The sequence below is a fragment of the Haliotis cracherodii genome, unplaced genomic scaffold, assembly GCF_022045235.1.
Source record: "Haliotis cracherodii isolate W230 unplaced genomic scaffold, xgHalCrac1.p SCAF_3, whole genome shotgun sequence".
Taxonomy (NCBI): Eukaryota; Metazoa; Mollusca; class Gastropoda; order Lepetellida; family Haliotidae; genus Haliotis; species Haliotis cracherodii.
This window is the reverse complement of record NW_027266286.1, coordinates 61,381,453-61,409,332: the sequence shown is the minus strand read 5'-3', so window position 1 is coordinate 61,409,332 and position 27,880 is coordinate 61,381,453. Positions and strand designations below refer to the sequence as shown.

Genomic DNA, 27,880 nt, shown 5'->3' with positions numbered 1-27,880 from the left:
GCTATGTAAGTGCGATCATACTTTAACATCTTAATAACCAATTTGACCCCAATTTCACCTCACATCATTGAGATAAGCTCTACATTGAGATAAAATACACAACAGTAAGCGTGGAAAATAATATTGAAGGTTGTTTAACAATTAACTTTTGTACATTAGTTTGCAAAACGAAAGTAGAATGTTTGCCTGCGTTTACAAAGCACCATAGACTAGGATAAGAAAGACCAACATGTGACATATATTTGTAGCATTCTTGACATCGCCGAATACCCCCCTTCACAAGTATCTTATCTTAGCTCTGAAACTGACAACATTATAAATCTCCCCCCTCTCTTTATCCGCGGATTGGCATTATCTATAAACGACTTGCCTGCTATCGTGAAACAGGCAAGGAAGTTCCCAGGTCACCTGTCTCCTCAAGATAACTACCAAAATAATAATATTTGCTTTTCTCCCAAACCATTCGGTTGGTGGGCACGTGAGGTGAAGGGTCACGCGCATGTTGATGACCCACAGATAAGAAGGCAATCAACAACAGGTGCGAATACACTGTATTCTGACAAATACACCTGTCGGGGCCTTTGATGTTCACCTGTCGCGGGTAATTGCAGGTAACTTTTACATGGCGTTACGTAATGTTACATCGTTTAGCTAATGGTTGTGATGTCTAAAAGCTAACGTTAAAGATTAAGTAATTTAACATGTGTCTACAGTAGTAGTAGTAGTAATAGTTTTAGTGTGAGTGAGCGACGGGGGACACCAGATATGAAGTTCACACATTGTACCCATGTCGGGAAACGAACCCGGGTCTTCGGCGTGACGAGCGAACGCTTTAACCACTAGGCTATCCGACCGCTATAACAGTTTTAGTAGTACAGAAACATATTAGTAATATGGTAGACTAACATTAAGTCTATGAAATCTTATATTACACAATACTCTTCTCTCCTCTATAATTAAACAAATAGTTTTCCTGATACTGAGTTCATATTGTGGAAGAAAGATGTAAAGATGGCTAGTCTTGCTTTTGTATACATATCTAGATTTTATATTTTTTCAGAAACTAAATATATTCCAGCCATGGTGCAGGACTAGTATTTCGGTGATGACACTATATACATGTCATCACCACCAATCGTCTACGTCGTTGTTTATCACTGGCATATATAATGTAATTTTATATATACTACTCAAAAGAAGTTAAGGATCACCTTATTCTTTCATATTACAATAGTTAATCTCTCATGCCATGACAGATTAACATTACCAATATGAAAGAATCGGGTGATCCTTAACTTCTTTTGAGTAGTATATGTAAAGGGTACACACTCTGAGTTTAATTACTGATGACGTCAAAAGCGTATCACAGAAAACTGGCATTACATCTTTCATAACTTAAGATCAATCTTCATCAGTGACTATTTGATGTATCCAATGTTTTCGAGATGATGCTGACCAATGTCGACCTGCACCATAACAATAACATGTTTTCTTTGTGTAAGAAGCATGTGTACCTATTATATCGCGTTTTCGTTCGGAATGTTTTGGTATAGGGCGTATATTGAGTGAAATTTTGTGCCATCTTTTTAGCAGGCATCTCCATCATTGTAACAAACATAAAAATAAATTATCTTTAATCCATACCTTATCTTATCAAGCATGTGTTTATGATTCATAATAAATATATGGCATGACATGATATCATGATATCATGATAGTAATGTCAGCGATGGACTATTGCGTTTGAATATTGCAACAATGTAATACATGTACACGAAATACAATAAACAATTGTACGTTCGACGATGAATTAACGACATGCATTAATGTGAAATGTGAAATATGTATTTATCACATTTAAACACATAATATCAACATATAAGCACGGTAACTCACTCTCTCTCTCTCTCTCTCTCTCTCTCTCTCTCTAATGTTCAATCTAACACACGCCCTTAAAATGATGTCGAAATAAAATGTTTAAAGACACCCTTCTCACTAAACCAGGAAACATTTTAATTTCATATTTTCCGTGGTTTCTGTTCAACTTATCGAAGCGTTTTCTTACCTGTGTTTAAAGATGGTAAACACTTTGAGGAACAATTCATTTCTTTAATTGGTCTTTTAAAACGTCTTCAAATTTCTTGAATTATTTGTAATATCAAATATCAGCTATCTTATTTACATTTAAATGTATTTAATTGAAAATTGATTAAATGTATTCGAGATACCGTCAGAATTTGAAAGAATCTCTCTCTCTCTCTCTCTCACACACACACATACACACACACATATACATATATATATATATATATATATATATATATATATATATATATATATATATATATATACATGTCTTCCTTAATTGTACTAAGAATTCATTTCCGAAGGTTTCTGTGAAATATCCTCATCATATTGTAGTATATATCTGTAGATATTGGTACAATGTGTGAAGCCCATTTCTGGTTTCCCCCGCCGTGATCTTGCTGGAACATTGCTAAAAGCGGCGTTAAACCCAACTCACTCACACGCACTGTAGAATGAATTGTGCCTGTGTAAGCATTCGCTGGAATCTAATTTATACACTTTAAACAGCTTCCATGTTTACTTGATCCTTAATCCACAGCTAATCTTTACTTTTAACGCAACTGGCATTGCAAAAATCAAGAAGGGCTCATGACATTTTCAGCTGATTCAACAATTGCTCTCCATTGCATCAAGCTGGGGGGCAGTTGACCTTGACTGTGACCCATATCTGGAAAAGGTCATCAGGTTTGCGGCACATGCGTGGCGATCAAAGAGAGTCCAAAGTCCAATCTGGGATCTCACCAGCCATTGGTCACTCATGCCTGCAGCCCGGTGTTTACAAAATCCGCGTGCTGGTGTTTGCGTCTCGCTCATAGTTGACGGACAAGCATGTTAATTGCTTTCCTCGTTTAGCCCGTGCTCCGCGAGATTCATGTCGATTTCACATTTGGAAGACTGTCATTATTCCTCATAGTGGATGTGTTGCGTACTTTTTCATCTTATCGAAACACCCGGCCGACCAAATGGTAAGATTGCAACATATTGTTGTTATTTACATTCCCTGATGTGACGTAATATTCGTTCAAGCATAAACAGGAAACCAGTCATTCATTGACGGCACATTCACGACACGACGAGGTCGACACGACATCTGGTGATGCAATGTCGCGTTCATCCAACTGCACGATTTTAGTTTTCGAATGTAATACATGAATATCGTGATTTATTTTAACGTAGTGGCTATTAACGGAAGCGGTTAGATTTGATGAAAGTAATTTTTAATGCTCACTAATTCTTTAATATGGTTTGATCAACTTCTGATAGTGAGTGACAGTTTGCCACATGTCAATATTGGATCGGATGAGTGTTGGATCATTACATGGAGGGCCATGTCATGGTTGCCACGACGATAGAGGGCGATAATCAGCTCGACACTTGTGTATTAATTCAGCATATGATCCTAGCTTAGAAAGACGTTCGCCTGCATCCACCCTCTTAAAGTTATATATGTCGATTGTGCCACTCAATCCTTTAAATATCTGTATTTAGGGGCGGGGTGTGGGTGGGGGGCATCTTGCCCCCAATTTATATGAATAATAAAAACAAGTTTTTACTGTATGGTCCCTAGATGCGTACTAATCTGGACTTGGCAATTATCAGGATAAAAGTACTCTACATCCATGGACTTATCATTCAGTACGAGAACAGACTGAATCGGAACTGTTTTCGGTTGGGTAAAACGGCACCAAACTGGCTATAACGGAACGAAATCGGCTTTCTAAAACGGCGCCATACATTTTCATACAGTAAATTAGGAAATATAACGAAAGGAGTGTGTATTTGTGGTTTGTTTAGGCATGACATTCACCACCAGAAGCACTTAAGTTGCATTCCATCAATATGACAGGCACCAATACAAAATTGGGAACGCATTTTTCACGTCTTAAACACTTTGTATTATTAAGAGCTGTCATCATATAGATGGGATCTTGCTGCGTGTGGCATTAAACAACAACCAAACAAAACAGATATTGTTGCGATGTGATGAACAAGTTTTACTAACTCTATAACAAATATTTTATTGTCAAAATAATTGTTCAATATGATTAAATATACCGATAAAATTGTTCCGTTTCAGTCAGGAGTGTTGCCGTTAAGGCCAGACAAGTTTGTTCCGTTTTAGCTAATTTTGGTGCCGTCTAGCCAACAGGGAAGGTGCCATTTTAGTTTTAGCCATAACCCAGAGCTACAGATAAGTAACTTGCGTACAGAAACGAATGCATTAACTGGAAAACTCAAATGTATAGAAACAGCACCCGTAAATACCCAAATGAAGCTTTTTCAGCATGCTAATTTCCGAAACACAATAACAAGCTAATTTACTTTCCGATCCGATCCAATATATTTGGAACCGTTATATACATCTAAAATAATATTTCATGTTTTGTATATTTTAAAATGTCCACACATTTGGGGTAAAACAAATAGAGTGATGAATAGATGAGTGAAAAAATATTGGTCACTCAATAAAAAATGAAATAACCCAATTAAAATAGAAACCTTCGAGTAAAAACTCAATTGCTCAAAAGGTTATCTGGAGCGCTGAATAACCCTCGAGTACGACCTTGCAGAATGGCTACCTCAAGGATATTCAAATACAATTACCCTGGCCGTTCACTGTTACAAACCGAGTTTGTGCATATCAATTACATATTAGAACACATACTTATGATATGTATATATCCAGACAATCCAGTGATTGACATCATGAGCATCGTTCCACTCAATTGGGATACGATGGCATGCATCAACCAAGTCAGCGAGCCTGACCTCCTGATCCCGTAAGTCTCGTCTTTCAAGCATTGTCGCCTTTTACGGGAAAAATGTGTTGATGAAGACCTATTCTACCCCGGACCTTCACGGGTCGTACTTGATGTATGAAATTATATACACATAACGCACACTCTATCACAGTCTCTCAGAAACAAATAAATATTCAACATTCAATATTCTCACTGTCATCTATCTAAGTATGAAACGTATACAATGTGTACAGGAATTGATGGTCGACATGTGCACTGTGGTATGTCTTGAGTTAAACGCAGGCAAAAACAGCCCTCGGTGATTAATGGAACACTGAAACCCCATTTATATCTGAGGGTAGATTACCCGCTTTATTGCTCTGTAAGCTTTGTACTTGGTAAATGACCAACCCTATCTCACCACCAGGCTTTATTCAAGAAAGCTAGTGACCCGCGCTTGACCGATGAACGGCATCTTTTAAGTGCTCTGTGTTCCACGGATATGTCTATACATGTAGCACAATATAGCGTGGCTTATTAGCATAATTTTGAAAACAGTCTTTTCTCCGACTTCTATTACAATAATAGTTCATTGGATATTATTTGTAAAATTTTAACATCAAACCTTTGAGATCGTGTGAACAATTTGGGTGTTTTTGTGACCGCAGACTCGTCTTTTATTATGCTAATCATGATGATTATGACTGGTGTGTGTGTGTGTGTGTGTCATTTGTGTATCTGTGTGTGTGTTGTGTGTGTTGGCGCGTGCGTGTGTCTGTATTAGATCTGGGACGGGTAACTCGGGTACCCGGGTCGGGTGGGTACTGAGTACGACCCGGGTACCCACAGGAGTACCCGGACCCGTGATTAGTCACGTGATATATTGTTTAATGACAAAAATTGTCTAGAACTCTATGGTAACACTACAAGTCACTAATGTTCGCATTTCTTTCTGACTCTGCACCCATTACTTCTGACTTCATATGGTTGAATAAAGACATAACTTAATTCAACTTCAGTGTATGAATGACCAGATTGTACATGTAGTATCTAAAAACGTTTTCCCAGGGCTATGCTAAAAATGTTCCCAATCGGACATTTTGAGACATCTCCCGAGACCGTAGGGTCGGGTAATAGGGAGGTGGTTACCCGGGAAGTAAATTTGGACTCGTCCCAGCCCTAGTCTGTATGTGTGGTTGGTGTGTCTGTGTATGTATGTGTCTCTGTTTGTGTTTGTGTGTATGTGTGTTGACTATCTTTGTGTTAATGTTTGCGCGAGCGTGTGTGTGTAACATACCTACCACATCACGACCAGAGACACCACAGATGAGCTTGATACATTTTGGGAATCGAACCAGGGTTTGTGGCGTATCGAGCCAACGCTTAACTACCAGGCTACCCCATTGGCCAGTCTCTCTTACAGACACCAGAACAGATTTTTAATCAATCGTTCCACTCACTCAGCTCAAGCAGTCTGTACTCATCCCCACTTCAGGTCTAGACTGCAATTAAATGACTTGATGGTTCTTTAACATTCGTGAAGATCCTTTGTAGAATAGGTCGTCAGCAGCATATGCTTGCCGTTAAAGGCGGCTCTGCATGTCGTAAGAGGCGACTAACGGGATCGGGTGGTCAGGCTGGCTGACTTGGTTGATGCATGTTTTTAGCAATATTCCAGCAATATCAGGGCGGGGGACACCAGTGGGCTTCACACATTGTACCCATGTTGGGAATCGAACCCGGGTCGTGGGCGTGACGGGCGGAGGTTAAACAACCAGGCTACACGACTGCCCCTTATTATGTATGAACAGGAGTTATAATGCTCGGCGGGGGCACGTGTGGCCTACTTGTCTAAAGCGCCGCGATTCGCTGTGCAGAGTTGGGTCCCTTGGACACGCCAGAAACCTATGATTGTGGGTTCGAATCCCGGTTCGCCCCGATTATGTTTCTAGGTTTGTCAGCACCATACCCGTGCTCGTGGGTTTCACCGAAGTGGTAAACGTCTGAGACCTGCATCACTTCGGGCTTTCCTCCCACATTAGGCTGACACTCCGTGATATAACTGGAATAATGTTAAAAGCGGCGTTAAACCCAAACCCAACTCACTCACACTCACTATAATGCTCGGCTATTAAGATAAGATGTAAGGCTATAAAGCAAATCCTCTTATATGCGCTTAACGAAAACTGCTGACTCGACAAACAGTGCCGCGTACAAGTCAGTCGGATCAAGTATCGATCCGGTGGGAGTCGCTAACATATAGCCACAACGTATGTCTACATCCGTCAATCACTCACTGGGCACGTGAACGAAATGTACGTCGCGCCGTTCTTCCTGGTGAGATTACACGACCGAAACATTCACCTTATTCGGATTATTGTAAGTAAACCTCTGGTCAGTTATAAGTCTGTTGCACGGGGTTGGTTTAGTCGTATATATGGCGTGGTTCGTTTGACACGTCGACAAATGAGGAAGTTATTTCGCTGGGCATTTGTCACAACATAGGTTTAATGCTGATCACTCTCACCAGAGACCATCAAATCCTGTAGTTTGTTGTCTCTGCACTCTCGTCGTCTTATATACGTTGTCTGCCAGGCGGTGGCTGGCATGTTTTATACGATTCCCCATCGATTAACTGACTGACTGACTGATATAGAAGATTTAACGTGCGCTTTCCGACTGTAGCGTATTTCGCACACGGGCCTGGCCAGACCATTTAGTGTATTCCGAAAAGGATGAAAGTGGTGTGTGCAACCCAAGAGGGGGCTTTTAGGGGTTACTTAATTATATTGATTTTGGGGAATTTTTAAATTTGGAATAAATGCCGAGGTGGGTGGAGGAGGGAACTAAGGGAGCCGGGTGAGGTGGGTGTTTGTATGTTTATTGGATTTTGGATTTGTAGATTAATTAGTTTTTAGATGCGCTTAATTAGGTCTGTTTTGGTCGATTAAACATTTTGTGATATGTATATATATCCTCAAGTGATGCTTTATTGACACTTGCTGCTTGTCATTCCTGGTGTCATGTACCGACTCGCACCTCAGTCAATCACACGGACATATCACTATATGCGTGTCTTAAGTTTTTCATGAAGACCCTGAAACAAATATTTGTTTCAGGGTCTGTATGGAAGATGAAAGACATGCATATAGTGATATATATATATTTCCAATACAGTCCATGCAAGTCTATAATAGTTGGCTAGTCTAGATCGCTGCAGTTTCATTTAAACATACATGAAGATAAACTCTGGACTTTTATTATTATTTATTAAGATAATTTAACAACTATTGTTTATGAAAAATATTTTCATTTCAGAGACTAGATGTTAGTCTAGCGTTTCTTTACCATGTTTTGTTTGTTTGTTTGTTGTTTCACGCCGCACTCAGCAATATTCCAGCTATATGACGGCGGTCTGTAAATAATCGAGTCTGGACCAGACAATCCAGGGACGGGACCGGGTGGTCAGGCTCGCTGACTTGGTGGATGCATGGCATCGTATCCCAATTGATGCGCATGATATCAATCACTGGATTGTCTGGTGCAGACTCGATTATTTACACACCGTCATCAAAAAGCTGGAATATTGCTGAGTGCGGCGTTAAACAACAAAAGAGAAGCAAAACATCATAAATTCACTGGCCTTACAGGCAGCGTTCTTTTTATTTCTAATCATGGTGACTGTACTAGTAAACAGTTATCGCCCCTTGCGTTATAAAAGGCCATTCCACGTTGCCTATTTCTCAATGCTAACGCTTTGTGTGTGGATTTCAGACCCGTGTCACTCCTTAAATGCTTAACTGATAAACCTCATAAACGTTTCGACAAAGACGCAGACAAAGTTATATTGTATTACTTGAATCAGATTTGCCGAGACTGAAAAATGGTTCCGTTCTTGTGTCTTTAAAGATATATTCTGTATCTTCCCATGTCTCATTTTCAACAAGGGCGGTGTGGTATCCTATAGCTAGTGTTTAAAGCGTTCGCTCGTCACGCCGAAGGCCCGGTTGCGATTCCCCACACGGGTGAAGTCCATTTTTTGTGTCCCTCGCCGTGATATTGCTGGAATTTTGCCAAATAGCGGCCAAAAACCACACTCACTTACTCATTTTAACCATTTAAAATCTCATGTATTTTCGGTAATTGACGTTTCTGAATGACATTAAGCCAACCCATGTCGGTAAGATAATTCATTTGACGATATGTATATGATCCATCAGGATATATTTATGTCGTCCTTGAACACGCTTCTCTTCTGTTTGAAACTGTATCCCAGCTGCAGTCGACTGTGGTCGACAGCTTGTCCATCCTCTATCATGCCTATTGTTGTATAGCTTAAGGTGACCGCTGTCCAGTAGCCAGTCCCGTTATGGGGGCTCCGACTGTTTATCAGTTAACAGGGCCGATCTATAGTCGTTAGTTACTGTAGGAGGGCAGCTGTCAATCTCAGATTCTAATCAGTTGTCATCAGCTGTGGGTCAATATTAATTCGTGTTGTCTTCCCTTGGGACTGTTAGATGGGGAATATTTGAATTTGTGAACTGATCTTGAGTTTGGAAACCCATGACGTTATTAATAAATATAAATTCAAGTCTGATTAGTTTGTTCTTTAGTTAATCCTGTGCCATGACTGTTTTTTTTATTTCTATAACTATTTTCTTCATGTGTTCAGTCACTGAAACGAGGGTCTCAGTTGACCGATTAGCTGCGAAAATTACGTTAGTGAGTGAGTATGGGTTAACGCCGCTTTTAGCAATATTCCAGCAATATCTCGGCGGGGGACACCAGAAATGGGCTTCACACATTGTACCCATGTCGGGAATCGAACCCGGGTCTTCGGCGTGACGTGCGAACGCTTTAACCACTAGGCTACCCGACCGCTTCGAAAATTACGTTAAACAACATTCATTTACTCACTTGTATTCTTATACATCTTGTGGTTTGTAATTTTCCAGAAATATCGCTACCGAAGACGTTTTGTCTCTGGTATATAAAACCCACGAGAACATGACAACCTCACTTTACTATCAAATAGCACTGCTTCCCACTACATCAGTGGCCAATGGTCCACTCTCGAACAGCATATTTCACTTAGAGCTATTAAAGTGGCAATTAACTTTCATAGAACCTACGTGACCGCTCAACCCCCTGACTCTTTCGCGTACGTGACAGGTGCTGCATCTTCCCACTTACATTACGTAACACGCTGGCTGTGAAACCCGATGACCCCCCCAACTCCCCATCCCCCGTTGTTTCAACAAGGCTGGCCCCATGAAATGCATGCTCGCCACAGCGGTGTAATTGCCGGCCTGGACTAGGTCGCTCTAACCTCAACAAATTAATCCTAAAAGTGATAAGCTCACCTGAGAGGTTCGGGTGGGAACATATAATCGATTATCGTCCTTTCCTCTGTCTGCACGTATGCCGTACGCTTTGTACCACTTTTCGACATTTCTGAAACCACATACATTTTTGTTTGAGCATCATATACAGGCAATCTCGATCTTTTAAAAAACGCTTCCTGATTTGCGATGTCGACACACTTGACACGCACAGGCGTTGCATTTAATAAATGATGTTAGTTTGTATAAATGTATATCACCTCATGTCGTCAATAAATTTATTGTTTATTGATTACATTTTAATTGACCAGAGAATGAAACTATAATTACAGTCACACTGATCGAAATGTCGTCAGATGTCCAGAAAATGTATTTGACAATTTTGCAACTTTATTTTATGACGACAAACTGCCCTGTGTCCATGTGTTAACGAGATGAGTGTCAGATGTTGCACCTTCATTATTCATATACTATTTCATACCATTGCCTTGTCTAAACAACGTTACGTTCAATATCGCCGCGTATAGCTACAAAATTGTTGATGTGGTGTAAAGCGATTTTCACTCACTCACTCAGTTACATTCAATAAATAAAAACTTTAGCGTAAGATATTTTTGTCTGAGGTTGACAAAATAACCATGTATTCTGAAAGAAATGAATAATAATAATAATGATGATGATGATGATAATGAGATCAAGTTTAATACAGCGCTCAAGAGCATAAGTAATGAAAATGTCCATTGCTCAGCTTAAAGAGTATCAATTACGTTTGCATAGTTCATATATTTTGTAACGCCCAATTCTTTTAGGCCAAATCAAGTTTTTATTACCTTTGTGTCCGTGTGATGTCAAGTTACAGTTTAGTTTCAACTTACAAAAGCACATGCAACGCCGGTGCGACCTGGCTATGTCAAGGCTCTGTGCCGTGATAAGCATATGGCATGTTACATTCAAGGCCACGTGAGTTGTTGACGTGTTTCCCTGTGTGCACGACCTTGCTGTCTGACACCCGGCCCTGGCCGACTCGTTGGACTAGTCTCGCGTACCAGCGTTTGTCGTGACAACATGTACTTCAGATATCGTCATTTGCCAGGCTAGCAAACTTTGGCCCTTTTTATTTTGAAATCTAATTTTAATCCTCTATGGCAGATCAAATAAAACCAATTAAAACAAATAATTAATATATGTAAAAGATGACAAGGACCGCGAAGTCACACTCTGTGGCTGCCCGATACTCATAGATCTGTTCTTACGAGTGAGTTGTGTTTTACGCAGCATTTAGGAATATTGCAGAAATATTACGGAGAGTTACCCCAGAAATGGGCATCACATATTGTACCCATGTGGGGAATCGAACACGATCCTTCGGTGTGTCGAGCGAACGCTTTACGCACTAAACTACAACTACCCCACCGCTGGTATTCTGGAGAAACCTTTTGCCCCCAAATCTCTGAATGGTTTTGTGTTTTCTAGCAGATCCAGCCCTTGGTGTCTACATTTAATAACTTTTGAGGTACAATCGAGCAATAATACGACTCTTGCTCAAGGGTTGTTAGATCAGGGTTACAGCTTAATGCCTAAGTAAAGATTTCAAATGTTTTATGATAGACATGTGGAGGACATACTGATGTCCGATGTTATTCCCTATCGAGTTCCCGTATATTCAGGTGAATTTTTGACTTGCATTTGCATGTGTTTGTGACGAGTGTCACCGTTTGGGTAGGACACGCTAACCTTTTCACGAACACCTAGGATAATAAATATTTGATAGTGATTCATAAACACTGCATGACGATGAAAATGTGTTGACGTCTTTATTTGAAGATCATCCTCGCCATGCTTGTTCATGTCATGATTTTATGCTTGCCGTAAAAGACGACTAACGGGATCGGGTGGTCAGGCTCGCTGACTTGGTTGAAGCATATCATCGATCACAATTGCGTGGATTGATAATCATGATATTAATCACTGGATTTTCTGGTCCAGGCTCGTGTATTTACAAACCGCCGTCATATAGCTGCAATATTGCTGAGTGCAGGGTTAAACAACCAACCAACTAGCGTTCCCTCTGCAAAGATGTGTGACTTCAGTATGCGTTCTTGTCTGTTGTTCTTGGCAAGAAATCGAGTCCGGCATTCCATTTATAATGTAATCTATAATATTATAATTGTTCAGTTCCTGGTTTAATTAAGTCTTCTGAGCTCGTCGAGTCGATTCGGGTGGTCAGACTCGGTGACTTGGTTGATTACGTGTCAGCGTCTTATCGTACCCTGACGGCGTCGGTGAGATTTTTCGGAATCATTATCCATGATTTCTCAATGAGAAAAAACACTGGACACATCTACACTATAATTATGCGCAATAGTCAAGTCAATTCCCGATGTCCTGTTTAAGCCATGTTCTCGCATAAAGAAACATTCTTACAGCAACATAAGGCCAATTCTGAAAATGTTCATGAATTTTCTTTTCGCTTTAAAAAGTTAACATGGCTGGCATTGGCTGCACCTAGAAGAGAACTTCAACCAGTGGCCGGTATACGTCAGCACGGTTTACAAGATTGAGATTCGCAGTTACTTCCCTTTGGCACGCCAGGAACCTATGATCGTGTTTTTGAACCCCGGTTCGGTGTGATTATGTTTCTGTCCGCACTATACCCACGATGGGTGACACCTGTGTCCCCTCGGGTTTTCATTCCACATCAAGCGGACACGCCGTGATATACACAAAAAAATGTTCAAAGCGGCGTTAGAACCAACTCCCTCACTCGTAGGTAACCTTAAAGGCTTTAACGACCGTATAGGCGAAAATAATACAGTAAAGTACGGTTATAACGATCTCAAGGGGACTACTAATTATAGTTCGTTATAACCGTAGTTCGTTATAAGCATATATACAGCATAACTACAGCAAATAGTCGGGACCAAAAAAGTAAGTTCGTTACATCCCTCAGTTCGTTATAAGCGTGTTCGTTATAACCGTAGTTTACTGTACTTGAATATACACGTCTCGTTAATGTTTGTTACCCTTTCTCATTTAATGACACAGCGGAAAAAAGTAGGCCAAGGTGACCTAGATGTGACGCCTGTTTACGAACATACAAACAGTTATTAACATAGTAAATATCAGTATCTGATTCAAAGAAGCAACGCGAGTACGCCAAACAGACATTAGAGGTCAACAATTGGCATCCCAATTGCATGCTATGGCACAAGCAAGTGACCAGCAAGATGACCACAGCAATGTCACAGACACTGGGAGGAACGGCGGGCATCGTAAGAATGTGTGAGACCAATCTCGCCATCTCGCCACTGGTCGGCTGTGCAACGTGTGCGCCTAACCTTTGGTCAAGGCAAGTTGCTGTACTGTCTGAGAGATAAACACCATCTTGACCGTAGGTCACCCACGTTCGCTCCATGACTGGACATTCTCTGCAGCGTTACGGATGTATAGTACCCTCATCACTGAATATCGATTGGTTATCGATTCCAAAGCTGATATTCTTGTGACAGGTAAGGGATGATATTTTGTTCATTCTTGGAATATCACTAGCTCAATCAATGTCACGTAGAATATCAATGCATGTCAGACCATCTCCCACCATTGTGACCAGAGACCATTCACCGATATATGGACTCTGCTTGTTGTGACTAAAACATGTCCGTATTCCGTTGTCTATGGTAACCTAGACTTGCCTAAGTGTCTAAGACGATAATTATTAGTTTAGATTATAACAAGATGTCTCTGTACTGTCCAAAAATCTAGACTTACCTAAAAGGCTGATAGAGTTACTACATATCCATGGATTTATCTTTCAGTACAGTTCAGCAAGACTAGTGGTAACCAAGTAGTTCTTTTCGCTGTACGCATTGGTGTCCGAAGCCTATTTCACTGTCCTGAACCATGTTATTTCCCTTTCCGCCCAGCCCTTACTGTAATGGTATAGCGCTAAATGAAGCAAGTCTAGATGTCCCACAAATTCTGATCGCGTCTCACTGGGGCTCCTTTTCAAATTAAATGGATCTGTTTCTGTCATAATTATATATTTTCAGAGACTTGAGCTTTAGTCTATGGTGTCCCCAGCCATGATACTTGTGCCAGTGCTAGTCGTGACGTATCTGTATATTGTAGAACATCAGCCACACGAACGCACTATAGTACAGCTGCAGTTTGACTCATGATTTAAAGTGAGCGAGTGAGTATGGTTTTACGCCGCTTTTAGCAATATTCCAGCAATATCACGGCGGGGGGCACCAGAAATGGGCTTCACACATTGTACCCATGTCGGGAATCGAACCAGGGTCTTCGGTGTGACGAGCTAACGCTTTAACCACTAGGCTACCCGGCCGCCCCTTCATGGTTTAAATAAAACATTCGCGCCAGTGCTAGGTTCACTCTTGTGTAAGATAACAACCATACAATCCAGGAGGTTTTGTTTGTTTGTTTGTTTGTTTGTTTGTTTATCGCCGCACCCAGCAATATTCAAGCTATATGGTGGCGGTCTGTAAATGATCGAGTCTGGACCATACAATCCAGTGATTGATATCAGAAGCATTGATCCACGCCACTGGGATACGATGACATGCATCAACCAAGTCTGACCAGCAGATCCCGTCCACATAGTCGCCTTTTTCGGCTAGAAAGGGTTGCTGAAGACCTATTCTATCCCGGATCTTCACGGGGTGCTATGTAGAAGGTCTGTGTTGGGTACATTGACGCCCTACCTTTCTTAAGGCATATGCGCCTAACGAAAGTTGACCAGTCGATAAGCAGCTTTGCGCGTGACCTTCACAACTTGGCTGATTCACTTATCAGGGCAATATCTCTGCTAATACTCCAGCATTCAAACACAAACAACTCGCGTAAGGTAACACAATTCGACAGCTATCATAATATTTGCTGCGAGTTATGAACAATTCACTGTGGGGGTAATGTCCCTTTATCGTGCCAGGATCCGATGGGTTTAATTCCCTTCCTTATTATGAGCCGTGGCTCTTCAGCATCCCTTTTAGCCCTCTTATTCATTTTTAATTACATCTGGGAAACTTGCCTTAAAGCTGCATGTGGTAACCACGAAACGAATGAGAACAGGCGTCTTGTCCGTTATTAATCCAATAACCTGGTTACTTATACTCAGTCCGGTTTCAGCACCATTGATCATCTCTCTAGATTAAGAGTCATTTGTACGCAATGGTTTTATGAATATACATGTTGTATCCATCTTTTTTTATTTTGAGAAGCATTTCATGCAACTTTGAAATATGGCCTCTTTAAAGATATCAATAATATGGATTTTCGCATCTTCCCGAGGCAAGAGAGTTAGCTGACTATAAAAGTCCAGTTTCCACCCTTGCCGAACTAGGCTGGTATTATGGAGTTACATTTTGGATGGACTAACGAGTCTATGCATAGTCCAATCAAAATCGCGCAACGAAATCGAAATCCGGTTCGTAAACTGTCGTGCAGATTTCGGTCGATTGTAGGATTTGCAAAGCATGTGCACCGCCAACTCGTTGTCAGATATTTTCCAAATCTTTTCATGTTTTTAATCAAGGTGCTAACGTGATTTGATGCATTTCGCGATGTAAGACCCGTTTTGGTGGCCCTGCGATAGAACCCAGGAATTCCAGCCTAGTTCGGCAAGGGTGGAAACTGGACTTTTATAGTCAGTTAACTCTCTTGCCTCGGGAAGATGAGATTTTCGTGACCGCGTATGCCTGATTTTATGACGCGATTTTTAGAAGATAGAAAATTTAAGTTCGAGTGGGCGGCACATTATCTGAGAAATGTGATCAGGAAATGGGGGTTCCTCAGGGCAGTATTTTATTAGTGGCACTCTTTAGCATAAAAATCAACAGCCTTGCTGAAGGTTTAAATGATAATATTGATGGTTCTTTGTTTGTTGGTGATTTTGAATACGATTGAAAGACAGCTACAACTTTGTCTCAATAAAAGACATAAATGGTCTCAAGAAAACGGTTTTAAGTTTTCCCAAACCAATTGTGTTCATGTTTGCAACAATCGGAAATTACATAATGATCGCTGACTGTGAATACTACTCCAATTTATGTGGTCAAAGAAACCATGTTTTTTTTTGTATTACCTTTGATAAAAAAAGTTTTCTTTTATACGTCGTTTTAAGAACCTTAATCATAGATGTTTCAAAGCGCTTGATATTTTTAAGGTGGTATCATATGTTGAGCGGGGCGAGAAAGAGAAACACGTCTGCGTGTCTGTAAAACTTTGATCAGGTAAAACCTATATTATGGCTGCTTTATTTATGGTTCAGCTCGTAAATTATATATCCGAGAACATGACATCATTCACCATCAGGGACTTCGGATGTGGCTTGGAGCATGTGGGACATCGCCCTTTGACAGTTTGTGTCTGGAAGTAAATGAGCCTTGGTCGGTATTGTGAGAATTGGTTGGTGTGTGGAAGAGACTGTGACTGTATTGGGTGGTGTGTGGAAGAGACTGTGACTGTATTGGTTGGTATGTGGAAGAGACTGTGACTATATTGGTTGGAGTGTGGAAGTGACTGTGACTATTGGTTTGTATGTGGAAGGGACTGTGACTGTATTGGTTGGAGTTTGAAAGGGACTGTGACTGTATTGGTTGGTGTGTGGAAGGAAATGTGACTATATTGGTTGGTGTGTGGAAGGGACTGTGGCTATTGGTTGGCGTGTGAGAGAGACTGTGACTGTATTGGTTGGTGTGTGGAAGGGACTGTGGCTATTGGTTGGTGTGTGGAAGAGACTGTGACTATATTGGTTGGTGTGTGGAAGAGACTGTGACTGTTTTGGTTGGTGTGTGGAAGGGACTCTGACTATATTGGTTGGTGTGTGGAAGGGACCCTGGCTGTTTTGGTTGGTGTGTGGAAGAGACTGTGACTATATTGGTTGGTGTGTGGAAGGAAACGTGACTATATTGGTTGGTATGTGGAATGGACTGTGGCTGTATTGGTTGGAGTAAAGATCACAAAAGACTCTGGCATGCTGTATCATAGTTCTTGTATTTCATTTTTTTTTAAAAAGGTTAACAAATTTGGACAATATTTAGGGGCCGGTCATTTACTTTAGGTAGTACGGGGGCATTTAAAAGTCACTTGTTATACAATGTTATATAGTTTATACTAAACAATATTATACTACATGTATATACAACTTAAACACCTGCTTTGGGTTACGATATACGAAAGAACAATATACATATTTACATAGTAGCCCCGTGAAGATCCGGGTAAGACTTGGTCTTCAGCAACCCATGCTTGCTGGAACAGGTGACTATGCTTGTCATAAGAGGCGACTAACGGGGTCAGGTGGTCTGCCTCGCTGATTTGGTTGATGCATGTCATCGTATCCCAATTGCGTTGATAGATATTCATGATATCAATCACTGGACTGTCTGGTCCAGACTCGATTATTTACAGACCGCCGTCATATAGCTAGAATATTGCGGAGTACGGCGTTAAACAAGAAACAGACAAACAAGCAAACAATTTACATTGTACATTGCACTGACCAAGTAAAATATGAGAGTAGAGTGTAACTGGCCAGTAAAACCACATAAAATGTTTGGCAGTTAATAAAACGCCATGCATTCAGACCTGTACACGCGGTACGTAATTGGCTCCTCGCTACTGAGACAAGCGCATGCCATGAACGAAACCAGTTAACTGGCGCCGTTGATTGAATAGCTTAAACCTTATCCCTTCTGGGGGTCAAGTACGATCAGAATGTGTATACATCAGTACATATCCCCCATGAAGGGAAGGTCGGAATCTTTCAACGGCCCACACCTAGCATAATTATTCAAACACGGTGTTATTGAAAGTGACGGGCTCGGTAGGCTGATGACGTAATGCTCAAGAAGCCATGCCTTTAAACCTGCTATTGTGGTGTGGCGTCCCTGGGGCATCGGACTGAGAGCGCCATTCGTATAATCCCTTGAGGACTCTTCAAGAGCGACTTGCTGAGACTGACAAAAGTTTCTCCAAAGGTCTTGCCAAATGTCTACAAACGACTAGCGATATAGTGACTTCCGTGTTCAAGAAATGCTGTAACCTTATTCACGTTTGATAACAGATGCAAGGAATTACCCCTAACGTGAACACCTGGTGTCATCACGAATCTTCAGTGGACAGTTTACTTATCACCGATATTTTGCCTTTTAGGCCTGATGGAATCTGTTTCAGCATATAATCGAAACTGGTTATTTTCTGCCTTAAACTGGTTATTTTCTGCCTTAAACTGGTTATTTTCTGCCTTAAACTGGTTATATTTTATATTTATGAGGAAACGCATATATCACTTAGAAAAAATAGGTGACAGGAAAATATAAAGATTTTTTATGCGCCTTTGACTTTGAAAATGCTTTGCACGGCTATTGGTATCCCAGGCAAGATATTTGTTTTAACGTAATGTGTTCATGAGAATCCAAAAGTAGCATTCTTAACCCGGTCATGACGCAATGCATACTCAGCTCGACGCCCTGGGGAGAGTAGTTTTAATATATCTTTTTGTGAACCGTGTATCGGGGAAAGTAGGTTCCAGCATAGTTGTTTGAATATTTGTAACAACTAAATATATATTTACAAAAGGTATTGCTAATATTAAAATACATAAACGGGAAAAGACTATGAATATAGTAACCAGATCCCCAGACTAGCATCTAGTCTCTGAAAAATCGGAACATTTTATAGAAAAAAAACCAGTTATCAAATTATCTTGACAAAATATTATAAAAAGGTGACCAGAGACCCTCTTCATTTTCTGCGGTAATCTAGACTTGCCATCTAGTATAGACGTGTGTGGGCTACATTGGATGTATCTTAATAAAATACAATGAGAAGGTGCTCGGAGACTCTGCATGTGTCACCCCTCACATGAGCTGAGTATATACAGACATTGGACATATAATGTAAAAGTAACACCAAGCCATGAGGAGTGAGTGAGTGAGTATGGTTTTACGCCGTTTTTAGCAATATTCCAGCAATATCACGGCGGGGGACACCAGAGATGGGCTTCACACATTGTACCCATGTCGGGAATCGAACCCGGGTCTTCGGCATGACGAGCTAACGCTTTAACCACTAGGCTACCCGACCGCCCCCCAGCCATGAGGCTTATTAGACACAATAAGACTCTCTATATAAAACATAAGGATACCGTTCGTATCCTGCACAAAACAATATACATGGTAACATACATAATGCGTTAATATTGTTCATGAATTAAATATTTTTTTTCGTTTATACATTTATTCAATGTGCTTGCTAATCTGATTTTAAAATAAATACAAGTTTTATTTAAATCATTCCGATTTGTAAAGGTAGGGTTTACCATCATGCACTATTTAAAAACTGCGTTTTTTTAATCTTCATAAAATGGATATGATATAAAAAATGTAACTCATCTTCAATAAGTCTGTTATTAGACGACCCATGAAAATCCTGGTAGGGAATGGGTCTTCAGCAACCCATGCTTGTCCCCCATGAAAATCCTGGTAGGGAATAGGTCTTCAGCAACCCATGCTTGTCCCCCATGAAAATCCTGGTAGGGAATAGGTCTTCAGCAACCCATGCTTGTCCCCCATGAAGATCCTGGTGGAGCACAGGTCTTCAGCAACCCCATGCTTGTCGAAAAAGGCAACTAACGGGATCAGGTGCTTGATGCATGCCATCGTATCCCAATTGCGACTCTTTAAGACATTTTATTAGACTGTTTTAAACATTGTGCATACATTCTGTCCAGAAAATAGGTCGGTGTTTGTTGATATGAATTGATCACTGAAAAACGCACGTTTGAAATTTGAATATTCATGTTGAGCGTTAACATTTTAAAAGAAACGCTTTAGTCCAAACACTCCCGCATTTATGACACGGGAGTATGGCTCGCTAGTGATCAGCGATTAGTATTACTAATAATCAGCTTGTTAACCCCATAACTGATCTTTTCACCCACGCTGAAATGAACAACACTGTTATCGCTTCGGCTACCGTTGTCGAAATACCCATCATTTCCTCTGCACTGTTTACATAACGAAACTCTTATACCAAGGACATTTCTTTCCATTGTGCAAACGCATGGTCAAGCTATTGTCCGGCAAATAATAGACACCGCATGACCAGGCAAACACAAACATCAAAACATGACCTCCAAATGCATGTCAACCTGGCGCCAAATATATTGCCAGATATTTGAGTGTTACTTGTTTCTAGTAAGCGTAACCTGTCCACTTGTCACACATCGACAGATAAAACATGTGCTCTAGGCGATTCGCTATAGCTCAATACTCTACTGCTATCTCGCACTAATGACATCTTAGATGTATCTCTCTGCCATAGGCCCCTCTACCATGGGACGAGTCAAGCTGTATGTTTATTCAGAGGTAAATATGATAACTTTGGACTGTTTGGTTGAATTTACTGATTTACGTTGCTTTTGCTTATCCAGCTGTCAGTGGTGAAGGGTGAGTTGTTACAAAACCGCTGTTGTTGTTCTCGTTGCTGTGATTTGTTTCGGTGTGGGTTGCTTCTGATGTTTTTCTCACGCACGTTTGAGTATTAGCCATTGGCTAAATGTTTCATTTTTTCGTTATGATTCTGGATTTATTTATCTTTCTTTAACCCGTATTTTTGAGGTTTTGAATTACTAACAATTTTGCATATGATATTACGATAATGATTTGATAAAAAATCCGTATCAGAAAATATGTTTTTTAACTGTTAACAGTAGCTACTAAATTATGAATATAACGCCAACATTATTTTTATGGATATGATTTGTTTTTCGGGCGTTTGTTACAGTGTTGACTACATATGTATTACTGTGTTCTGAATGTATCCAGTTGACACACATGTACGATCTGTCGACAGGGGTCCAAAGGTTGAACCTGGATATGATCAATTGGTCATAGCGGGTCACGTTTCTTAACCTCTGACCCCCTTGCTGTCAATCATCTCACTCACTGACGTAGTCGTTTGCCTTATATGGATGTCGTAGATGAAGCGACATGCAGCTCCGATTTGTTTATGATGTAATTGCTTGCTTAGCATCGTCTCCCAGACACGTATCATCGTCTGTGAAGAATATTGATGGTGGTCCACACGTCCATCGATCTATTCAATCCATCTTTTCTTTCTATCCTCCATTCCATTTTTGATTTCTGTCCTCCATTCCATTTATTTTTTCGATCCGCCATTTCATTTATTCTTCCCCCCCTGAAGATCCGGGGTAGAATAGGTCTTCAGCAACCCATGCTTGCCGTAAAAGGCGAATACGCTTGTCGTAAGAGGCGACTAACGGGATCGGGTGGTCAGGCTTAACTGACTTGGTTGATGCATGTCATCGATCCCAGTGGCGTGGATCGATGCTCATGGTGTCAATAACTGGATTGTCTGGTCCAGACTCGATTATTTACAGACAGCCATCACTTAGCTGGAATATTGCCGAACGAGGCGTTAAACAACAAACAAACAACATTTATTATTTCTATCCCCAATTCCATTTATTCTTTCTATCCGCCATTCCATTTATTCTTTCTATCCTCTATTTCATTTATTCTTTTATCCGCCATTTCATTTCTGTCTATCCGCCATTCCATTTATTTTATCCTCGATTCCATTTATTCTTTCTATCCGCCATTCCATTTATTCTTTCTATCCGCCATTCCATTTATTCTTTCTATCCGCCTTTCCATTTAGTCTTTCTATCCCCCATTCCATTTAGTCTTTCTATCTTCCATTCCATTTATTCTTTCTATCCTCCATTCCATTTAGTCTTTCTATTCTATTATTTTTTCCATCTAGCCAAACCATTTAACATCTACCTTTTCTTTCACCCCACTCAATTAATTATTACAATGTATCTACTCCATTCTTTTCGTCATCGATGGTGTCCCATTTTGTGTAATTGAACATGCTGTTATATTCGTGATACATCTGTTTAATAAAACTTGAAGTATATACACATGCTATACATGCTGAATACAAATTGGGACATTGGAAAAATGAAATGTTAGAAAACACAATGTCATTGCGTCCGTTTCTCGATCACGATCAAAGTTCAAGTTTTCGATCGAGAATGATTGGTTGTTTTTGAATAACGTGTAAAGTGCTCACAGTTTCAAAGCAACGATTTTATCATTTGAACCAAAGTACAAGTTTTTCAATGTTCCGTTGGTGTTGTCACGTAATCTCATACTCTAACATGCCGCCGTTCTTATCGCAATCGGGACTTTCCCCTCTGCGCGAATCCCCGACAAAACTTGTGAGACATAGCGCATCGGGCTATGGGAGCTAAAAATAGATCAAGGTTTTCCAAAGCCATGCGTGCTCCCAACATGGAATTAGCAGGGTGAAGGTCGTTGCGGGGTCATCATGCATCCAGCACGTTGGCTGTTACAACGGGTTCGTCTTGGGGCAGATTAGACCAGCAAGGTGAAGGTCGATTGGCTGCCGCTCATAAATAGATGTTGTTGGTAGTACTGCTTTATATTTGTTGTGGCTAGCGGCGGAGGAGGTTGTCTATTCTTGTGGATATTTCTCCCACTGCTACAGAATGAAATCGTGTTTAAACCCATTGTGCGAGTCGGATGTGAGAGTTGATACGCTTTGCCGACATTCAGAGACAATGCGGACCCACGTGAACGACAGTGATTCGTGTTCGAAACAGGTACTGTTTCTGTCTGATAATGTGGTTGATTGGGTTTTTCTTATGGTTATATGTTGTTTCGATGTGGTATTGTAATACATTCACGCATCGACGTATTTTCATTTATGGTTCGCAAACACTGCATCTTTTAAAAACGTTATTCATTTCCCGACATGCTTCTCTGCTGTTCATACTACATTTAGGACCAATGCGTGTTTCACGTTTCCATTACAAACAGGTTGTCATGCATTTGTCAGCTTGTACATAGAAGCTACGCTTAATATGTAAATATGCACTGCGATATTTTTGTTGACCACAGTTTTTAGGATTACTGACAGGGTATAATTAAATACTACACGGCGTGAAAAGAAATTCACATTTTGTCATAGTCTATTTATACATGCTAATTATAATTTTAGACACGATTTGCGTTCCGTTAAATGTATGTAGACAAACGTTAGTGTTCATCTGAAATTACGGGTTTTATTCAATGGCAATACCACTATATCTTGCTGTGTGCCCGTGTTGATGGCCCAGTCAAGCGTCGGCTCGTTTTGTTTTCCCCCACGTGAGGGAATCGTGAACTGCTCATGCAAAACATGCGTGCACGGAAGGCAAGAGTTTGTCGTTCACACCTCCAAGATCCGGTTTCGCCTGAGGGAATGCACCCTCAGTGTTTTGTTCCCAAACCACAGAAAGGTGCAGTCAGTTTATCCGGTTATAGGTATTGAAATCAACACAATAGAACAACTGCTTTCCCGTCAGCTGATGGGGTAAACAAAGGGAAGTAATTCATACCTACATTAACATATTGTATTGGTTTGTCTCTGAAGATGGAAATGTGTGCTCGAATCAAATGGGGAGAATTTATTGAATGTTTAGTGATTTCGTTTTACATTAGATTTCTAATTATTTTATTTTTTTCTTCAGAAAACGTCAGACGATGAACCCCAGTTCTTAGGGACAGAATCGATCTCCAAGCTCCTGTGTCATTGTGCTCGAGAGTCCACATCTCCCCGATATCAGAAGAAAGCAATAAGAAACTTTACCAAAATGAATTCAATCAGTAAATCGTTTCAAGACGAATCCAAACCCAAAAAGGACACTCCCGCAGTGAAGGGCATATTGACTTTGTTTTTCTGTATCGTGTATGCAGCAGTGTTATTCATAATGGCTGCGGTCCTGTCGAGGGTGGCATCATCATTCGGAAAATCAGGTTGGTCGAGTTTTGTAAATAAATGTTAAAACATTCTTATCCTAAGATACGTGTTAATATATGACTAAATCACGAAGAGTACATTACATTATGGGCAATCAATAGGGAAAATAGTTCAAATTATTTTAAATATCAATTTTAATGTTGTTTGTTTGTTGTTTAACTTGCATCAACAACCGATCCGTTAGTCGACTCTTTCGACAAGCAAAATGGGGAGTTTTTATTTGAATGTGGGGGAAACTGTACATTTAAATTAATAAACTCGAATATCATTTGGAACTATTCAAACCATCAATGCATGTCGCAACTAAAGTTAGTTTCCCATTTTAAGGGTACGGGTGGCTAAGACGCCGTTAAGTTTCGTCGCTTGTCCGTGCCAGGATCCGCTGCTCGTAGGTTAGAATGTCAGATTATGATCCTTAGTCTTGAGTCAGTGCTTTAGTCCAATGAATGTGGATGTCTTTTATCGTTCTCCCGTCCAGTTGACATGCTGAGATATAGCAGAAATACTGCTTGAAGCAGGGATAATTCAATTCCTCCATTTTAAGACTAATACGCTTTAGTTTCGTATATTGGGACACATACATTGCAAACTATTCATTGTATTTATACATGACCCTCTTGTTCCAGCTGCCAGTACGCCAGGTGTGCAAATTCAGGTGTGGGAAACAGACACTAAGAAACATATGGAAGTGCGACAGAACCGTCTCGCCCACACGAGATGGGGACAGTAGTCTCCTTTCACCACATCCATGTCGGATAGGGCAGACTTTATGTGACGAAAACGTTATGAGGTGCGTGTGTCACAAGGGAGGTGACTCTAATTGTTTTCCCTTGAAGGGCAGATAACCCAACTCAAACGTCACGTCGCTTCGTCCAAAGGGCATCTCAGGGACTGAAAGACATTCCTTGTTCTTTGGGACAAACTGTGCTTTTCGGAGAGGGTTATTTGTGCTTATATTTTTGCAGTTGTGACATTGACGTTTTTTGCTTTCATGTGACAATGGCATTTATGATGGAATCGTGGGGAGAAAGAAGTATGGATGAGAGTGCTTGTGTATTGACTAGTTTTGAATGGGCATTGTTTGACTGTTTAGTTGTTTTCCGAAAGGATTGCCTGTGATACTGAAATTATGATTGACGTCAAATACAGTGCTCAAAGTAGTGCAGGACATCTCACTACACCTTCGAATTCATTTCATGCATTTCTTACTGACTTCGTGAAGACTTAGTCATACATTGAAATCTAAAGTACACTTCTCAGTGATCTCATTATGACGGCCATGAGGTCGTTGGCAACACTTTTTCACGGTATAGCAACGAATGATACAGGGGACTGCAGTATTTTTATAAAAAAACCCAACAAATTGCTTAAACTACACTTCAGTCAATCACGAACTAATATTTAAATTTCCAAATTTGATAATATATGAATTACCTGTATTATAAATACATGTAGTAAAAGAATTGTATATACTCTTTCATCATTAGGGCATGGCGGTTTCATAACCGAATTATGAACAACTTAAGAGGGACACGTTACATTGTCATGAACGTAAACTTGCTGCATTTGTCGTAAAATGTATGAAATAAAATCTAAAATATAAGAATGTGTTGTTTTAATATTTCTTTATTTCTTTGTCTCCCATGTTCCTGACTGATTCAATTCCCGACATGGGTACAATGTATCAAGACCATTTCTGGTGTGCCCCGCCGTGATGTTGATGGAATATTGCTAAAAATGGCTCACTGGCTCACTCACTCACTCACATCATCACGATATGGCTGAAATATTGCCAATGTGATGTAAAGCACTCACTCACTCACTCACTCACTCACTGTCCACGGATCCTATGGAGTTTCCGGGTGAGAATAGAATTATGGCAAGGACAGAAAAAATGGGAATTGGCTGCTCAGATGTGAAGTGGCTTCTTTGTGTGTTTACTCGATTATTAGCAGGCGTCTGCTAGGGCGCCCTTGAGGCGTGCCAGAAAGATATGATGGTGGGTTCGAATTCCGGATTTCTTGGGCTGTCAGCACCATATCTATTCTGAAGCTCAAGTGGTAAACCTTTATGACCTGTCTCATCGGGATTTGCCCCATGCGACCTATGCTGGTCAAAAGAGGCGAAACATGGATCCCGGTGCTCGGTTCCATGTCATGACATAACGGAATTACTGTTGAACACTGAGTTGAGTTAACTACACTAAAAGACGAGCCTGTTATAATTACCCTATCGCGATAATAGATATACCACCCGACTAATGGGTTATCAACGGGAGTAAGACACAAGTAGCTTCTGTATACATTATGGTTGTGGACCGTTGAATATGGACGAACACATGCCCGGGGTTGCACCGAGGTGGTAGACCCGTGAAGATCCGGGGTAGAATAGGTCTTCAGCAACCCATGCTTTCCGTAAAAGGTGACTATGCTTGTCGTAAGAGGCGTCTTACAGGATCGGGTGGTCAGGCTCGCTGACTTGGCTGATGCATGCAATCGTATCCCAATTGCGTGGATCGATGCTCATGATGTCAAGAACTGGATTGTCTGGTCCAGACGCGATTATTTTCAGACCGCCGTCATATAGCTGGAATATTGCCGAGTGCAGAGTTAAACAACAAACAAACAGACAAACCGAGGTGGTAAACGTTTAAAGACGTAACGTTGGTCTGTTCCATATCAAGCTTGCACGTCGGGATATTGCTTCAATACTGTTAGACCGAACTCGCTCGCTCACTCACTCACTCACTCACTTATATGTTCAGGTGAGGTATTGCTTAACATTCCCAGAGGGCGGTCGGATAGCCTAGTGGTTAAAGGGTTCGCTCGTCACGCAGAAGACTCGGGTTCGATTCCCGACATGGGTACTATATGTGTAGCCCATTTCTGGTGTTCCCCGCCGTGATATTGCTGGAATATTGGTAAAAATCGGCGTAAAACCATACTCAGTCAGTAACATTCCCAGAACGTATTTGAGACAGGTGGAATTTATACCATCTGCATTCTCAAATACATAAAGGATTTGCTTGATTTTGGCAGTCGTGGAAAAGAATCAAGTTCATTTCTATCAGAACATTTTATTTTTACCCCCGGTTTGAAAAACAAAGGGGATACTACTAGTATATCGATCACCGTGTCCGTCCTTCCTTCAGCCGGCCGTTTTTCGTTTCCCGAGCAGAACTCCAAAACCGTTATATATTTCTTGTTTATTCTATTTGGGAGTTTTGTTCTTTATTTTCATGATACGTTGGATTTTACTGAAATTGAGGGTAGTGCACGTTTCCGGAGCAGAACTATAAAAACGTTGAATATTCTTGTTGAAACTTGCTATACAGATCAGTCGAGTAGTGAACTGGTGCCTTTTAATGATTTTGGATATTGAACAATACTGAACAGCAGTTGAGCCAGAAACCTATCATTGTGGGTTCGAATCCCGGTTCGCCCCGATTATGTTTCTAGGTATGTTAGCACCATACCCGTGCTCGTGGGTTTCACTGAAGTGGTAAACGTCTGAGACTTGCATCACTTCAGGCTTTACTCCCACATTAAGCTGATACGCCGGGATATAACTGGAATGCTGTTAAAAGCGGCGTTAAACCCAACTCACTCACTCACTACAGACATATAGCTGGAAGATTGCTGAATGTGGCTGAATAGGATTCTTTCACTTAACTGAATGTATCTAATGGCAGTGAACCAAAAGTTGGTTTTAAGTTACCAAACTCCATTCCTGAAGTTCACCAGACCGGGGGGATATGTCATCTCCTGATGACTCTTGTAAGCTTCGTACACCACTATCCACATGACAAACTTAATAGAGAACTTCCTTCCTTGGACC

The 27,880-nt window shown here is 40.7% G+C and overlaps 1 protein-coding gene across 2 annotated transcripts; it reads left to right on the top strand.

Annotated features, from left to right (window-relative positions):
- The first annotated feature begins 571 nt into the window (after positions 1–571).
- LOC139474529 (uncharacterized) lies at positions 572–25,608 on the top strand. 2 transcript variants are annotated; one of them, XM_071257583.1, is made up of 4 exons: positions 572–611; positions 20,516–20,559; positions 23,754–24,039; positions 24,670–25,608. In XM_071257583.1, the coding sequence occupies exons 2-4, from the start codon at positions 20,527–20,529 to the stop codon at positions 24,771–24,773; spliced, it is 423 nt and encodes a 140-aa protein (XP_071113684.1). In that variant the 5' UTR covers positions 572–611; positions 20,516–20,526; the 3' UTR covers positions 24,774–25,608. The 2 variants fall into 2 exon arrangements, with proteins under 2 accessions (XP_071113684.1, XP_071113683.1); XM_071257582.1 differs by lacking the exons at positions 572–611; positions 20,516–20,559 and adding an exon at positions 22,621–22,844.
- The last annotated feature ends 2,272 nt before the right edge of the window (positions 25,609–27,880 follow it).

Bases quoted from the DNA above. Each gene is read 5' to 3' on its own strand.
- LOC139474529 (XM_071257582.1), top strand. From the start codon at position 22,731: ATGAAATCGTGTTTAAACCCATTGTGCGAGTCGGATGTGAGAGTTGAT. The intron at 22,845-23,753 runs GTACTGTTTCTG...TTTTTTCTTCAG, and splicing joins GTGATTCGTGTTCGAAACAG to AAAACGTCAGACGATGAACC. The intron at 24,040-24,669 runs GTTGGTCGAGTT...CTCTTGTTCCAG, and splicing joins ATCATCATTCGGAAAATCAG to CTGCCAGTACGCCAGGTGTG.